We start from the raw sequence: 16,990 nt of genomic DNA, 5'->3' as shown, positions 1-16,990 counted from the left end.
GTCTTTTGCTGTGTTTGCTCGTCCGTGATCTCGACTTCAGAACCTTAATGTCACAGCATCCACCTGTTCCGCGCGCTAACTCTTCAATTCACTAGGCTATTGCTTTGGATTGCCGCATTCCCGATTTGATCTCCTTTAGAAACCCCAGGCACCGCCATCTCTATGGCAAGTTGAACGACTGTGAGCTTCCAAATGACGTCTAAAGTGAGAGATCACTTTTTAATGCCATAGTAAGTCATTATTGGTAACACACATTGAAAAGAAGACAGCATCAGCATTAATTAAGTGATCCGTGTCTACTTTACGTGAAACATCAAACAACATAAATAACGCACCTCTTGCAATCATTTAAGTTCAACCTCGGATGATAGTTACTAGTTACGCTATTTTAACACTCATTTAAAACGATCTGTTTTCATTTTTTTTGTAAATAAATGATGGATTGGGGAATAAGTGTCCTAGCATTCTATGAGTACATCAAAATTGGGACATAGTTTAACAAGTTGAGTGTAAATAGATTAGTGCATAAGTACAATTTTGTTCGATGATTTTTACAATATGTTATTGCTGTAAAATTTTCTGAACTTCTGCCAAAAAACACGACAAGTAGTTTTGGGAGTCTCTTGATGTTAACCTGATACTACCCAAAGAATTATGAAGTAACTGAAACAGGTGGAAATCTGAAGCTTTGAAAGCTATGTGACAAACAAACTTTCTTTAAGACGTGGTCGGTTATGAGATGACCTTATAAGTTGGCTCAAAGTCGCCCAGAGGGCAATGGAGAGAGTTTCTTTTTATGTTTGAAGTTTCGCTGCGAGGTCGAATAGAAAATAAGGACATCCGCGGAAAAACCAAAGTTACAGTTGTAGGTCTGAGTATTACTCGTCTATAGTCGCAGGAAATCGTTGGGGGCAACGCAAGACCAGCCATCGTGACGATATTGAAGGTGGCGTAAATCTCACAGTGAGCGTCTATCGGTTGAAAAATAGAAGAAGGAAAATCTCTACTTATTAGTAAAAATTTAGTGTACAACATTAATTGATGCAATATTTATTGATAAATTTGCTGTTGTAAAAACCCAGTTAATTTCGATGATTTAAGAAATTTCCACGTGACATGAATGTCTTTATTTTAGTTTTTGCCTTAAAACCCCTTCTTGGATTGCAGTTTGTTAACAGCAAAGTCTGCCCCTTAAAAAAATTGGTAGCTTACTAAAAAGAGAGAGTGTTATTATAGCATTGTGTTAGGCAGGTACTACATTACTAGCTGAGTAAAGGTTCCATTGTTGATACTTCTGTAATACCTTTAATTGGTAATTTTAAGCCAAGACAATGATAATAATTTTCTTAGTCCGATTAGGTATTTGAAATAATAAAATAGGAAACCGTTTATGGTTGATTTTGTTAAATAAAATAATAAGGCATGCAAAGTTCCTTTTATTTATTCGACTTACACATTTAAGCCTTTAATTTAAAATATCTGACAGCCTTTCCGTTCCACTTGTTGTTTGTCAAAGTCTGAAAAAATAATAAAAGGACTGTAATAAATAAATACATCCTACCCCATCAATCAAAATAACATTTGAGGTGTGATAAAAAAATGTTGACTAATTTTATTGCAAAAAAAGTATTAATTTTACATTAAATTTAAATTAATCTCCATCAAAATACTCTCCTTGGCTAGCAATGTATCCCAACGTTGATTTCACGTATGGAAGTACTTCTGAAATACTTCTTTCCCTTCAGCAGCTCTGTCGTAGTTCTTTCAATGTCACGAATTGTGTCGAAGCGGTCAGAATTGTGTCCTTTCAGGTACACCATTTTTATTTTTGAGAAGAACCAGAAACCGCTTGTTGCTAATATATCTAATATGTCATAAATTCGCGAATCAGTAGCGACGTGTGTCACAGTGCATTGTTGTGGAGGAGGAACGTTCACACATCTTTAATAGGGAACTTTACATATTTGTTTGAGGGTCATAGCAACTTTTATCTCCTGTTATAATTTTGCCCATGAAGTCCGGATCTGCACCGAAATGATGCTTTTATTCATATCAATCAAACTGACACGATTTTCCTTCAGCCTGTCATTCAAAAGTCTGGGAACAAATTTCGCACTGACTCATCACATTTGCAAATCATCAGTTGCAATGCGTCAGTTGCAATGATTTGGACGGACCCATACAAAATGTTTGAATTCTCTCACGAATCGTCAATCTCCTATTTGATTGAACCATTTTTGATACTCTGCACGTTTTCGTTGGTTTTTGAGGTCAAAGAACGCCCCGAACTTTTTTCATCTTCAACCGATTCATTCCCGCTTTTAAATTACTCATACCACTCGGAAACAATGTTCAAATTCACAAAATTATCACTATACACTTATTTTAATATTTCATGAGTTTCTTTGGTCTTTTTTTAAAACCAAATTTTACCGTAACGTATTTTGAAGATCAAAAATCAATGACGCGTGACAAATACAGCGAATTTGACCTCAATCTTCTAGCTGTGGAAGCTGATACACAAATCGCAACTTGTTTAAATTTGCTACAGACAATTTCAATGAATCAGACTATCGGACGTGTCATTTAAATGGACGAAAATTCCTGGTATAAAAATTCATTCACCCTATTTTTTTATCACACCTTGTACAAATACAAATTTTGTCTTCATGAGATCGAATGGACTTCGTATTTATAGTTGTTATATGTGTTTATGAATTAAAAAATTGTTTCAGATAACATACATTAATTTTCTAAGAAAATTTCTTACTGTTATTAACTTATCGCCCAAGTACTCCCTTTTGTACTTTACATCGCAGCCGTGCGGGAATTTCTGCACTTGAATAAGAGTGTTCCCGTCGAGCGTAAATGTTGTCTTGGCCTAAAATCATTAAAGGTTAAATAACATTTTTATTAGATTAATATACCACCACCCACAAAGTGGACAGATGTCTGAAATCATTATCATAAACCAATATTTATTTAAAGTCAATGACAAGTATATCTAACCTTAAAAGCACCTTTCCTGTACTCGATTAACTCTTCGTGATGAAGATAAAGTTCTCGGTTTACTAGGTACAAATTTTGATTTCAAACTGCTTAAAATAGACGCTGTATTAAAAATAAAGTAATTGGATACTTACAACGTGTATCGGAGATAACTTTTCTTCAAATTCCTCTCCGATCTTAAAAGAGACCTGTTTGGTCTCATCAGGGCATACGGCAGTCAAAGTAAATATGTCACCATTTCTCTCCACTTTATGCACGGGTTGGAACTTCGACTTATAAAATGCAGCGCGTTCCATTGGCTTACCTGAAACAAATATTAAATTCAACAATTTAATCTCCCATCTGTGACGTCTATTACATATTTCACCCACAATATTAACACAAGGCAGTTAAAGATCAATATATAAAGTAAGGTGACACCTATACTTTCTTAAGCAAAGAAGTCTGCCTAAAAATGAAATTAATAAAAAATATTTTAAGAGTACAAACATAGTAACATCAACAAATTGTAAGTAAATAAGATAAAATTATATAGTAAGTCAAAAATTAAAACTGTTTATAAAATAAGTTAAACTGCGCTCTTAGAAAAATTCAATTCTCACTATCTATTATTTTTATGCTTATATAGACAAGAATAGGTAGAAATTTGCTATCTGAACTTAACTTTAGCTAGTTATTGTTAATCTGTAAGTCTTCCTAAAATTGTAAAAAAAGAAAAAAATAATTAAAGAAAGTCGTATAAATTACCTAAACTATCGATGAACTCTTCGAAATTTTCATCTTTTTCGTGCACAAATGATTTTCCCAAAAAATGCATTTTCGAAAATTTTGCTCTTGCTGAAACTTCTTCTTCAAGTATAGTGCGACTGACAAAAATGCACAAAGAAATTGTATTTATACCAGTCTTTTTGTAGGTACCGTCCTAAAATTACGCATTTTAAATTCAATATCCTCTTACAAATTACATGCAAGTGCATAGAGACGTAGTCAGACAGTAACAAGGTGATATGATAATTTAATACAAATGACCTTGGTTATCGGGAGAATGATTTTAACTTTGAGATTCAGTGATTTCATACCACTTATCCTTTTAAACTTACATTGTAGTGATGCCCGATGCGTTCATTTTCATTGCGCTGTTAGTGCCACAATTGGTTCGGCAATTGGTGAATCACTTGTATCGCCTCTGCGAATTTGGATATCGGATGCTCCATGGAAGCTTTTATTTTATTTGTTTATTTATATGATAATACTTGCAGTGACGTCTTATGTTATTGTCATGCAAAGAATGTCAGAAGAGTCCAGTTTGATCGAATTTAGAATTTAATTGATATCCTTTTTAATGGTATTCTTCAACTTACAAGTTAAGATAGTACCAAACGCGCAGAAAGATTTTGGTTTTTGGTTACTTTTCCAATATAAAGAGCAATTTATTCCCTAGCTTTCTTTTTGCTGAGCTAAAAAATCTTTTACAATATAATGGAATCTTTTAAGTTTTTGTTCAATAAGTTTTTTAAATTTTTTACACAGTTTAGAAACTGTGTTTGTATTCCAATATCGTACACAGTTGATCAAAAGTCTTTGTTTTTTTTGTTATTTAAATAACAATTTTAGCATATGTTAGAATTTTTTTTTAAGTTTTTCCTTTAAAAAGTATTAATTTCTTTTTCTACATTGATTATGATGTTTTCAGAATATACATATGTATTAAAATGTTTATCATGTATAAATTCCACCAAAAAAAATTATGAACGTCGTGGCAAAATGCATTATTTTTGAATATAACGACAACGAACGAAGTTAGTAAAATGACCGAGAGAGGTCAGGCGAATGTCATTATACTTATTGACTAAAGAACTCTGGTGCGAAATAAATATTTTAATATAGTAGGTGTACAGAGTTCGCTTCGCGTGCACCGCACTTCCTGTCGTGGCTGTAATTTCATAAAATTCATTCTTAGTTATTTTTAAGACACTAAAATATTATAATAATTGTCAACTTTTATACTTTAAGACCTATATGAAGATTAAATTATGACTTTTTAATGAACTCCACTTCAAACATACCCGTGGGCGGAGTAACGATTTAGGTGACCTCTATTCGGCAAATGGAAAGTTCTTATCAAATTTAAAGTCTCAAAGATTTATGGTTTCAGAGTTAATCATTATGAGTCAGTTGTTGTGGGGAGCGACAATCCCATATAATAATTGCACAAAATGTGAATCATAAGGTTGTATCCCGGGCGTCGAACCCGCAACCTCCGATCGCAAGTCAACACAGCGACAAAATAGAGAGATAAATAAGTAAAGAGGCATAGATCTCTAGCGTAATTGTGGTTATTAATAACATTTTAAGGCAGTTCATATTTAGGAAGTACATACTGTGCCGTAAGAAAAAGAAGAATATATTTATGTATTTAATTATTTAACTAAGGGTAGTGGGCAGAAGGCCTGGTCTAATTTTGCACCGCAGCTCGGTACTCCCCTGATGGTGGTGGTGGTCAGCCGCACGATCTCCCAGGACTGGTCAGGCGGCAGCAAGTCGAGAGCAGGGAGCGCCGATAGGTTGCAGTGTAAAACTTGTAGTGTAAAGATAGCAGTATCAAACTTGCAATGTAAAACTTGCAGTCTAAAACTTGTAGTATTAAAAATCGCAGCATAAAAGTCGCAGTCTTAAACTCGCACCCCTTGGGGTGCGAGACGATGTAAAGGTTGTGGCGTGAACTAAATGATGCCCGGAAAATGAATAGGACCAAGGCGTGAATTTATAACGTAAATTCTAATTGGCCCCGGCGCGTGTGAAGACACATAGCTGGTGAACGCAACCGACACAAAGAGTGTGCGTCGGTGCGTGAGACGACACCTAGCTAGTGAACGCGACCGAGGCCTGGATCCTTCTCCTGGCAAATGTGAACTGCTGTCGCTGGTGCGCGGGCGCATAGGAATTTTTGTTATAAAAACAAAGATCCGTTAAACCAATAGCACGCTCCCACGACCCCACGCCACTTGAGATATACCGTTGCCCGCTAAGGGTTGAACAATTTTTTGCTGTGTTGCGATTTATGAGACGTTTCTCGTGATTATATTTTTTGGTTAAAATTTTAACTAAGATTTATGGGACGTTAACTTGCAACGTTACATTACCCCGCGCGTCACCGAAGGATTTTATTTCATTTAAAGGAAATAAAATCCGAACTTATTGATAACAATTTCATTTTTATCCTTTTAAACTCATTCTTTCATACTTCTCGCAAACAAACTAGCAATAGTAATCATTATAAGGATTACTAACGCGACCAAACAATTATGAAGGTTATAGATTCATTCTAATAACCCAAACGAAATATTACGCGGTTAATGGTAATGCTTTAGTTTATGTTGTATCGCATTATGTTTGGTATTTATTCAAACCTATTTTTTTTAAATCCTTTATGTGCCATGTTCCAACATTTTTATCGGCCGTGTCTTCTAATACATACACTAAGAGAGAATTATTTTTAATTATACATTTTACATAAAGAATCAAGAATATCGTATGTCTTAACAAGCACGTCTTCTGCGCTATCGGAATCGTCCGAAATTTGATTGACTCTATTAGTATAAAACATCCCCAGAAGGAAAAAGAGAACCCAGTGTAGCGATTTGTTTACGTAAGTTGTTAACAATAGCGCCATGTTTAATCTATTTTTATAAATTGGTAAAGAGAGAAATACGAAAAAATTAAATGCACCACAATAAGGAAGGTGTTGAACAAGTATTCTACTCAATCTACTCCGTTCTGTTACAAATTCACTAACGAACGTTATGGTTGCTAGTATAAGAATTAAAAAAAATTAACACAAAAAAAAAATATGAAAATAATGTGTATAACTGCAACTAATGTGTACGGTCCTATGAAAAAATAGCAGAAGCAAAAAAAGTTACAACATAAGAACAAAATGTATGTTAAACTAAACAAAAACTTTTTTAAGTGAAGGATGTACACTTCAGTTGCTGGCAGTAGAAAAGGCAAAAATAACGTTTTACAAAATTAATTAAATAAAAAAACAATCACATAACTACACTACAATGCAAAATCAGACCTTTTAATACCACGTTAAGGGCGCCAGTGTGCCGGTATAAGATGAAATATATATATATATGTTTATATATATTTAATTAAGGGTAGGCCTGGTCTAATTTTGCACCGCAGTTCGGTACTCCCCTGATGGTGGTGGTCGGCAGCTGCACGATCTCCCAGGACTGGTCAGGCAGCAGCAAGTCGAGAGCAGGGAGCGCCGGTAGGTTGCAGTATGTGTCGGTTCCGGTGCACGGTGAAATAATTTCAACGGAGTAACATTTGCAGTGTAAAGATAGCAGTATAAACTTTGCAGTATAAGACTCGCAGTATAAACTTTGCAGTGTAAAACTTGTAGTGTAAAGATAGCAGTATAAACTTTGCAGCATAAAAGTCGCAGTCTTAAACTCGCACCCCTTGGGGTGCGAGACGATGTAAAGGTTGTGGCGTGAACTAAATGATGCCCGGAGAATGAATAGGACCAAGACGTGAATTTATAACGTAAATTCTAACTGGCCCCGGCGCGTGAGAAGACACGTAGCTGGTGAACGCAACCGACACAAAGAGTGTGCGTCGGTGCGTGAGACGACACCTAGCTAGTGAACGCGACCGAGGCCAGGATCCTTCTGCCTGGCAAATGTGAACTGCTGTCGCTGGTGCGCGGGCGCATAGGAATTTTTGTTATAAAAACAAAGATCCGTTAAACCAATAGCACGCTCCCACGACCCCACGCCACTTGAGATATACCGTTACCCGCTAAGGGTTGAACAATTTTTTGCTGTATTGCGATTTATGAGACGTTTCTCGTGATTATATTTTTTGGTTAAAATTTTAACTAAGATTTATGGGACGTTAACTTGCAACGTTACAATACATTAAAGATTTAACATATTGAACGTTTCATTACCCACATTTTAGTTGTGTACAGGGAATAATTCACGTATATAAACTTTTAATGTTGTATATATCGCATATAACTGTTGCAGTGTTATGATTAATTACTTCTGATCGTATTGCCGATTAACACCACGCTATTAATTAACAATTTCTCAGCGTTATTTTAATATGCTAAAAATATTTTATTCATCGCAGTGGACATCAAAAGGTGTCGATGTTAAAACCAGTCAAAGGAATCAGTTTTACATTGTAAGACTTCTAGTCAAACCAACATACATAACCTTTACGGGCACGTTTGAGACGATAGAAAATACATTCACTGAATACTCACATCTTTTTATATTTGTTATGACTGATAAGGCTAAAATTATTTAAAACTGACTTCTTTCTTGCGAACTAATTTCGGGAGATCATTAATGCAAAGGTTCCTGCAACCTTGCACGAGATAAAGTGGCCGTAATGATGTTCATCATCATTTCAATTGTAAAATGTTCACTGATGGGAATCGTCTACTCATGATTTTCAAAAGATCCGGTGGGCGGCCTGCATCCCGCATCTCTGACAAATTCTTAACAAGGTCTCTCTACCTTATGGGTAGACTCCCTGCGTTGTTCTTGTCAATTGTATCATTGCGATTTAAGGCATTAAGAAATATTGTTATAGCAAAAATGTGATAATCGGTAAAAAGTGGAGAGTAATAGTTTTATTTAACCTACCAAGATTTTTTCGGTGAAAAATGTAAACCGCAGAATCATAACTAGTTTTCAATAAGCAATTAAATTATTTAATCCAGTTATAGTCCGTAAAAGAAGTTCGTGGTTCGAAAGAAAAAGGGATTCGTCATTCGTTATTTTAATGAAAACATGTTAATGAATAGATTTACACGTACGTATTTTGAATAGTTTTATTTAATAATTCACCTCATTATATAAACAGCTACATATTTGACCTTTTGAAGAAATTTATTCATATATATAAATCTCTTATGCTCTTCGTATTCATCTTACTTCATTCATCTTACTTACACAAGCAATAACTCTAAATGATGCGTATTGAAGTGACCTATTTCCGATATAAATTATTGTAATGATCTCATATAATGAAGTAGATTGACTGTTTTGACCTTGAATTTGAGGAAGTTCCTTGATAAGGAAATGAGGAAGGGCCAATGACAATTGGAACAGCAATTTTAGTTTTACAGATATAATATTTGTAATTTTAAAATTTTTGCATAAGATTCTTTTTTATTCGTGTTGATCAAAAGGCGCCTGTGCTCGGGATTTCTCTTCGAGATCATATCGAACGAGGTGGCGTCTAGATAAAAGAAAGTAACCGATATACCGTGGATTGACAAGTGGAAGTGGCTGTGGGCAGACCACATAGCGCATAGAACAAATAGCTGCTGGGCACTTAAGTTTCTAGAGAGGAAGTCACGGACCGGCAAACGCATCGTAGTACGTTCGCCCGCAAGGTCGACCTCGTCGGCAGCAGTGGGCGTCTTACTGTTGTATTGATTATGATAATTACTTTATTTTCCGACCCTTCTATCACTCGATGATCGCACACTCCATTTTTACTTAGTAACAAATTTCATTCACAGTTGTCTGATAAAAATCGTCAATTTCGACAACGCTACTGTCTGTACTTTCTGTGCCTGCCATTATTATTTGTTTAGAATAAAATTAATGAACATTAATAGGAAACATTTCTTGATTAAATTATTAAACTTAAATAAAAAAAACTCTCGAGTAGTAATAAATTTACTTTATTATTGAGTTACACATTACAACCTAGGCTTTCAATTTGTAATATCTGACAGCTTTTCCATTCCACTTGTTGGTTGTCAGCGTCTGAAAAATAATAAAGCATATAGGTCATCACTCCGGATCACAACGTTGATGTTTATAAACTGTTTGTCGTAATGTTTATAAATATAAATTAATTTTTTACCATCGATTACAAATGATTAAACAAACACTATTGGCACCAACTATTAACATTGTTGTTCAAGTACACTTTACATATATTCATATAAATCAATTATTCTAAAAAAATTGTTATTTTAAGAAATTTACCGTTATGAACTTGTCTTCGAAGTATTCTCTTTTGTACGTCACATCGCAGCCGTGCGGGAATTTTTGCACTTGATTAAGGGTGTTGCCGTCGAGTGTAAATAAGGTCTTTGCCTGAAATCGTTCAACATGTAATAAAGAATCACTAATATGGTTTTTATTTATATGAAAGCCCTCTTTGATTTATATTCTGGAAAATAACGATTTCTTTCCAAACCTGTTAAAAAAGCGGCTATATTAATGATATGATAGCCAATAATATATAAATGTACTTACAACATGTATCGGAGATATCTTTTCTTCAAATTCCTCTCCGATCTTAAAAGAGACCTGTTTGGTCTCATCGGGGCAGACGGCGGACAATGTGAACACGTCACCGTTTCTTTCCACTTTATGTACGGGTTGGAATTTCGATTTATAAAATTCAGCGCGCTCCACTGGCATGCCTGAAACAAATTTTATTTAATAATTCGACCCTCTATCACCGTTAAATATTTCAAGCATGTATGTCAGTGTCGCTTGAATACTACACGGTAATGAAAAAGGTAAAAAAAAATATATTTATTTTATTTATAATTGTTGCAAATTGTATTATTGCTGTTTGCCGCACTAGGAACTTTTGTTATAGGAAGAATATTGTTACCGACAATAACTTAAAAATAAGACTAAAAAAATGTTTTCAGAGAAAGATATAAATCGCAGAAACTAAACAAATTTTAAAAAAGCAATTAAATTACCCAAGCTCTCGATGAACTCTTCGAAACGTTCGTCTTTTTCGTGTACGTAAGATTTTCCCAAAAAAGACATCTTGAGATATTGTTCTTGCTCAAGCTTTGAGTAACAACTAGCGAAGATGCACTGAAAATCTTTATTTATACTGAGCGTCTGATAGGTATTGTTCAAAAAATGACACATTTTTAAACTAAACAATTCTAAATAAATATTGTGCAAGTTCGAGGTTCAGAAGTAAAAGTACACGTCACTCGTTATTTTAATGCAAATGACATCGGAATGACTAGATTTTTAAGAATGATTCACATATTTTAAAATCCAGATATTTCTCATTAGTTTTTGTACAAAGACAGATGGCAGTGCAGCCCGATGGATTGAATTACTTAACAGTATTTGAAAAGCAGGTTAAATAGCAGTTTCGTGTAAGCACAGCGTAGGGACTGGAAACCAATAATGTTGAAGAAGGAGGTTGCGGAGAGGGAGTAAAGAAGAAGACCAGAATTCCTTAACTGCAGCCGAAGATCTAGACGTCAGAGGAGATTGTACTTCATCCGCTTTCAACCCTCATAACTAAGCCATCCATCATACGTATGTCCTGTGCTCACTGTGGCGCGTTTGCTAATTCTGCTAACACCTTTGTGATATTGGACGGGGGGTTGTAGCATTACCATAAGACGTTGGCGCAGTAGGCCATCGCCGTTGAAATAACAATAGTGTGCGAAGGCATTGCCATAGTTTAAACAGAAGACATCAACGAAGACTTTTCGAACAAAGGGTTTTTTGATGCTAGAAGTTAGGAAAATTATTTTGGTGTCATTGCAATGGTGGGGTACCATGTAGTATTTTCGTGTAAATGTGTGAGAAGGCTCGATTGAACGTAAGAATACAATTAATAAATTAAAAATCAAAAAAAAATAAATAGCATTTTAAGGATTGCACAATTAGTAGTTTTTGCAATAGTACTGTATCGTAAATTTATTAGCATTAATATTTATGGGACGGTATTTGCTCATCGGAAAATTTCAGGAATTATAACTTTATACGTTTGTAGCATGCGTTAAAATAGATTGAAGTACCACTGATTGAGCACAAGCTTTTTGTTAAAAAACACGTATGCTTGATTGTAATGGTAAGTTAACAAAAACTAAAAAAACTGGATGCAAAAGGTGAAAAATAGTCTATTTTATAAGGAGCACTGACAATTTATGTGCATAAAAAAGATCTATTGGGGTTAACTATTTAAGACGAAACAGTTTAAGTTAAACTGGACTTGTTGTGTACTCTAAAAGGTGGAGGTAGTTTTTAAAGACCAAGAGGAAGATCCATCGCTTAACACACACTTGAATAAACAATATAACGCCTGAGGCCTGCTTGTTTTTATTTGATAATTTGACAGTATTTTTTGTATTCTTGTTGTACTGTTTAGATTATTCTTTAGTTTTTTTCTAAAAAAGTCTTTTAACTTATGGTTAAATTTTAGTCAAAGTAGATGTTAAAAACTTTTTGTTTAGTTATTAAATATTAACAACAAGTTATAACGTGTTTTTAAATATTTAACAGAGTTCTATTTCCAGCGTATTATTTACAATAGAGTATTATTTTTATAATTCTTATATGCGTACAATTTACATTGCCGTTACAATTTGTAAGGTGCATACACATCACCTTTCCACCTGTATGATGTTTGTTGACTACAATGATGATGACTCTAAGATAAAAGGAAGTTTACGAAACATTTGCTTATTGTACTTTTATTTGTTAATGACTAACGAAAAAGCAATATTGATATAACGAACAATGATATAATAATATAATGAAACTAAATATTAGCACCAAAAATAACTGGTAGTTAAAAACTATTTTCTTAGCAAAAATCGATATACTGCGACTATTCTGATATATTTTTTATATTTGCGAAGATTCTGTGAGTAGTAATAAATGTCTGATATATTTGATATGAAAGGTAATAATATAAAGGTAATAATAATAATAAAAGTTATATTTTTGAAATCACAGTATAGCAAAAATTACATTTCTTATTGGTCACAGCTTGCTTAACAAAACATCACTGACCGTCGCATAAATATTCATAAAAATTATTGCATGTGTTTCATACTTAAAATAATTTAAAATTTTTAACACTAAACAGTAAAATAAAAGTGAACTGAAATATTAATAAAGTTTGTTATATACATGGGTGGGTACACATAAATACTACTCTCAATATGCACATCTATCTGAAAATATAATCTAAGCCCTTCATAATAATTTATGTTCACAACGTTCATCAATATTAATACCATGATCAATGATCTTTAAAATATCATTGATCGTCTTTATTATTATTTTATAGAAAGTATACTCCAAGAAATGTCTGAAATTTACTGGTATATGCATTGCCTTGCTTCTCTCCACCTAAATTTTAAATAATAAATCTGCAATAATGGCTTGCTATATCTTTCGCACCGGATGTCTACAATTGACGCTTGCAACTCATGACGCCCGCGTCTCTCTCGATAATTTCAACTACAATTTGAACAATTAGATCGCCCCTCTCGTTTTCTTCGAGGATTTTGCCAATCGCCTCGGCACTCTAATAATTTTATTTCAACATTTTTTAGAATAAATATTATTTGAGGGAATTCATAAACACATTTTTATTATTATTATTTCAGTATTAATATCTAAATCAATGTCTTTTTATGTTAAGACTTCATTTTGAATAAAATAAGGAAGTGAAGTTTCCTCACACCATTATAAAAAGTTTTAATCAAGTCGCAATAATGATTTTCAAAACTAGCCAGTTGAAAAAACACAACTCTTTGAAACAATTGAACACAGAACTCTCCTTTTTATGTACACTATTTTGTCTTATATTTTTACCAATTGACAGAGATTAACACGTTAAAATTTACGTTGCATGATTTTTCAATATTATGTTGGGAGTCTCGGATCAGCTACTAAAATAGATTTCGGTTTTGTTTTGGCTCCTGGTTATACACTATTTATCAGACTATAGATGACACATAAGATAATATCACAACTATCATTAAATTGCAAATACCCAGTTATTTTAAGTAGTTTTATCTTATAGCAAGTAATAGTAATAACATCTCAAACTCACTAACTTTGGGTTAATTAGGGATTTAAGTACCTATTACGGCCGGGTATCGTTTAAAGATGTAAATTGTTTTAAATACCTTACTATATTCTTTGATTGTAATTGTGTCGTGAAATATACATCCATTAACAAATAATTACTTTTACGGTTTTTGTTCTTGTTGAAGTATCAAGTAACAACTAGCGGAGTTGCACCGATAATCTTTATTTTTACTGAACGTCTGACTGGCATTGTTAAAAAATGACTCATTAAATAATTATTCATTAAACTGAATAGTTTTGAAAAAAGTATTGTGCAAATACTTAGTTCAAAAAGAAAAGTACACATCACTCGTTATTTTAACTCAAATGACATTGGTAATAATGAGAATGAATCATTTAATTTTTAAAATTCAGTAATTTGAAACGTGTTTTCATACGTGTGATAGTCGTGCTTTGCGATGCATTACATTACCTAACGGTGTTTCGATAGCCGCTTAAACGTTAGGTTCGTGTAATGATGGCGCAAGGATCGGAAACCAGAAATGATGTAAACGGAGGCTGTGGAGAGGTATCAGAGCGAGGTGGGAGGGAGTGAAGAATCAGACAGACATCAGACATCAGAGCTTCTCATCCGCAGCTGAAGACCTGGAGTTCGAAGGAAATTATACTGCGCTCACATCGAACCCTTATAACTTGGCCCACGAGGCTATCCGCCGCATGTTTTCCTGTATTCAAATTGGCGCACGAGCTAATTCGCGTCTTTAATATAACGGGTTGTGGGCTTCGGCACTATGTAAACGTTGGGGCACTGTCCTACCTTTTTTGAAACATCAGTTGTGTGCAAAAGTGTTTTCGTAGTTTAAAAAAACAACATCAAAGAAGTCTGAGGGGTTTTCGTTGCAAGGAATTAGCAAAAATTCTTTCGGTGTCCTTTTAACAATAGGGTTTCCCATGTAGGAATTTCCAATGAGACAAAAATGGGACCGAAGGCTCGAATCGATAGAATTTAGTTCTTTAAGAATTTTATAATTTGCACTTTTCTGAATCTTAATGTAATTTACTGTAAATGTATACTTGATAAATGTATACTTACTGTAAAATTTAAGTCACGGTGTTTGCTTATCTCTAACTTCCAGGAATTATAATTTCGTACAATAATTGAGACAGGCAGTTAAATACATTTGAATACTATTGACACCCATATCGACACTTGTCACGTGAATATGAATTAACATATGTTTTTGAGTAATATATGGATACAACAGAATAATTTCAGTGCGCACAAGTCGAAAGTAACGTGTCACTATGTGTGAGTGACTTGCTGGCAGGTACATAATGTGCTGCAGTAACTGGTGCAGCACGCCATGTATCTAATTATACATAAAATAGTAAAATTTATGACCTTAAGTAAAGCTTTCTATTTTTATTCCCTAAAATGCGGAGATGTTATAATTTTACATAAATCCACCTAATTTTTTCTTAATATTTACTGAAAATATAAAGTGGTTTTAACATTGCTTTTAATAATTTACAGAGTACTATATAGCAGAGCCGTTACAATTTGTTTATACGTAAGTTAGTTCACCTTTCCCCCTGTATGATCTTTGATGACAGCGATAAATATTACTCTGAGTTCGAAACAAATTAACGTAACGTTTGTGTTGATTTCTTATGGTCCTTGTTTTCGTTTGTGAGTAGACAAAAAGCTATGAAGATATGCTAAACAGTAATAGAATTATACTTCGAAACATAATATTTGCATCTTAAATAACTGGTAGTTACAAAACATGTATTTATTTTTTTTTTTCAATAAAAAATAAGGCGCTGATTTAGATATTGAAGATTCATAAACATAAAAATTACACGAGTCATTAGTCACTGCATTATTAAAAAAATTTAACTGTCTCATAGAAAATTATAAAAGTTTATTATCTGTTGCATACAAACTATAATTATTTGTGTACAACAGATAATAAACACACAAAATATGATCTTTTACTGAAAAAAAGTGTTCTTGTTTTGATACCATTAAATACAAAATAAAGAAGACGAATTTTGAACAAATCGATTATTTTATTCATTACTAAAGGAACTAATCTCCACGCAATCTCTTCACTGATATAATGATTATTATAATTCCGTTCTGTTTCGAATAATAATTTTGGGATAGTCGTTTACTTTATCTTTCGCATCTGATTCTTGCAATTGACAAGCGAAGCTAATGATGTCCACATTTCGTTTCTTCATAATTTCAACTACAATTTGGACAATAAAATTGCCCCGGACGTTATCTTTGAGGATTTTGCTCATCACTCCGGTGTTTCATCACAGTTTTCCATACAAAAACGGCAATAGATGTGATCACCAACTAAGCGATGAATAGGATTAAGAGCAGATTTTTCATTTTTTGTTCATAGTTCGGAAGCTCCGACACGCATCCAGGAAGTCAAACGGTCCTTGCTGATGCTGCTGTCCTAAAACAATTCAAATAAAATTTTCATTGTTATAGATGTTACATTTAAATAACAATTATCGTAAAAGGTAACAAAAACCGCATATTTTTTAAAATAAAAATACCTAGTATCACAGTTGTACTCATAAAGTTGTATCGGGTTACCGAGATAAATCCCTGCCGAGATTCCGGTCGCTGACACCGCTAGTTAATTGTCTCCGTGACCTTGTTGATTAAACGCGCCGGGCGTAACTTTGACGTCACTAAAAAGAATAAAGAATTACAAATTTCTAAAAAGTTTTGAATCACTTACGCGATTACAATATCATTTGTATAAAATTAATGTCTTACGTATAACCTGTTTATCACGAACTTACACGCATATTATTTAAAATTAGATAAAATGCATTATCATTGAGACGACACTTAGCATATGCTCGGTAAAAATACAGATTTACTGAGTATCTTCGCTAGCCGTGTGGCTTTTGAAAATTCAGCAAGAATAATGTATAATTATTACTTTTTAAAAAAAATCGTACATGCACAAAAAAGACAAAAATTTCTAAAACTTTACCGTGAATTTGTTAAAATGATAATTCTTTCAACAAGACGCTAATGTTCGATAATTGGCATTTCAATCTATTTACAGCGCATGCATCAGATGTAGGAC

The 16,990-nt window shown here is 33.6% G+C and overlaps 2 protein-coding genes across 3 annotated transcripts; both read right to left on the bottom strand.

Annotated features, from left to right (window-relative positions):
• Positions 1-1,192: 1,192 nt before the first annotated feature.
• On the bottom strand, positions 1,193-3,859 carry LOC137924324 (fatty acid-binding protein 1-like). 2 transcript variants are annotated; one of them, XM_068767717.1, is made up of 5 exons: positions 3,757-3,859; positions 3,144-3,313; positions 2,771-2,881; positions 1,454-1,517; positions 1,193-1,294 (listed from the first exon to the last, which is right to left on the bottom strand). In XM_068767717.1, exons 1-4 carry the CDS (start codon positions 3,824-3,826, stop codon positions 1,458-1,460), a joined length of 411 nt encoding a protein of 136 aa, XP_068623818.1. In that variant the 5' UTR covers positions 3,827-3,859; the 3' UTR covers positions 1,193-1,294; positions 1,454-1,457. The 2 variants fall into 2 exon arrangements, with proteins under 2 accessions (XP_068623818.1, XP_068623817.1); XM_068767716.1 differs by lacking the exon at positions 1,193-1,294 and having other exon boundaries at positions 1,431-1,517.
• Positions 3,860-9,752: 5,893 nt separating this feature from the next.
• LOC137924380 (fatty acid-binding protein 1-like) lies at positions 9,753-10,866 on the bottom strand. The gene is made up of 4 exons (XM_068767775.1): positions 10,772-10,866; positions 10,311-10,480; positions 10,038-10,148; positions 9,753-9,812 (listed from the first exon to the last, which is right to left on the bottom strand). Exons 1-4 carry the CDS (start codon positions 10,839-10,841, stop codon positions 9,753-9,755), a joined length of 411 nt encoding a protein of 136 aa, XP_068623876.1. The 5' UTR covers positions 10,842-10,866.
• Positions 10,867-16,990: the final 6,124 nt, after the last annotated feature.

This window comes from Battus philenor, unplaced genomic scaffold (assembly GCF_028537555.1).
Source record: "Battus philenor isolate CCGP_79_NKW_IND1 unplaced genomic scaffold, ilBatPhil1.0.hap1 SCAF_23, whole genome shotgun sequence".
NCBI classification, from domain to species: Eukaryota; Metazoa; Arthropoda; class Insecta; order Lepidoptera; family Papilionidae; genus Battus; species Battus philenor.
Note: the sequence above shows the minus strand (reverse complement) of the source record. Positions and strands in the feature narration are given on the sequence as shown.

Excerpts from the sequence above, each read along its gene's own strand:
- LOC137924324 (XM_068767717.1), bottom strand. The coding sequence starts at position 3,826 with ATGCATTTTTTGGGAAAATCATTTGTGCACGAAAAAGATGAAAATTTC. Across the intron at positions 2,882-3,143 it reads AGTTATCTCCGATACACGTT|GCCAAGACAACATTTACGCT; the intron begins GTAAGTATCCAA and ends TAATGATTTTAG. Across the intron at positions 1,518-2,770 it reads TGGGCGATAAGTTAATAACA|ACTTTGACAAACAACAAGTG; the intron begins GTAAGAAATTTT and ends TTATTTTTTCAG.
- LOC137924380 (XM_068767775.1), bottom strand. The coding sequence starts at position 10,841 with ATGTCTTTTTTGGGAAAATCTTACGTACACGAAAAAGACGAACGTTTC. Across the intron at positions 10,149-10,310 it reads AGATATCTCCGATACATGTT|GCAAAGACCTTATTTACACT; the intron begins GTAAGTACATTT and ends GAACGATTTCAG. Across the intron at positions 9,813-10,037 it reads TCGAAGACAAGTTCATAACG|ACGCTGACAACCAACAAGTG; the intron begins GTAAATTTCTTA and ends ATTATTTTTCAG.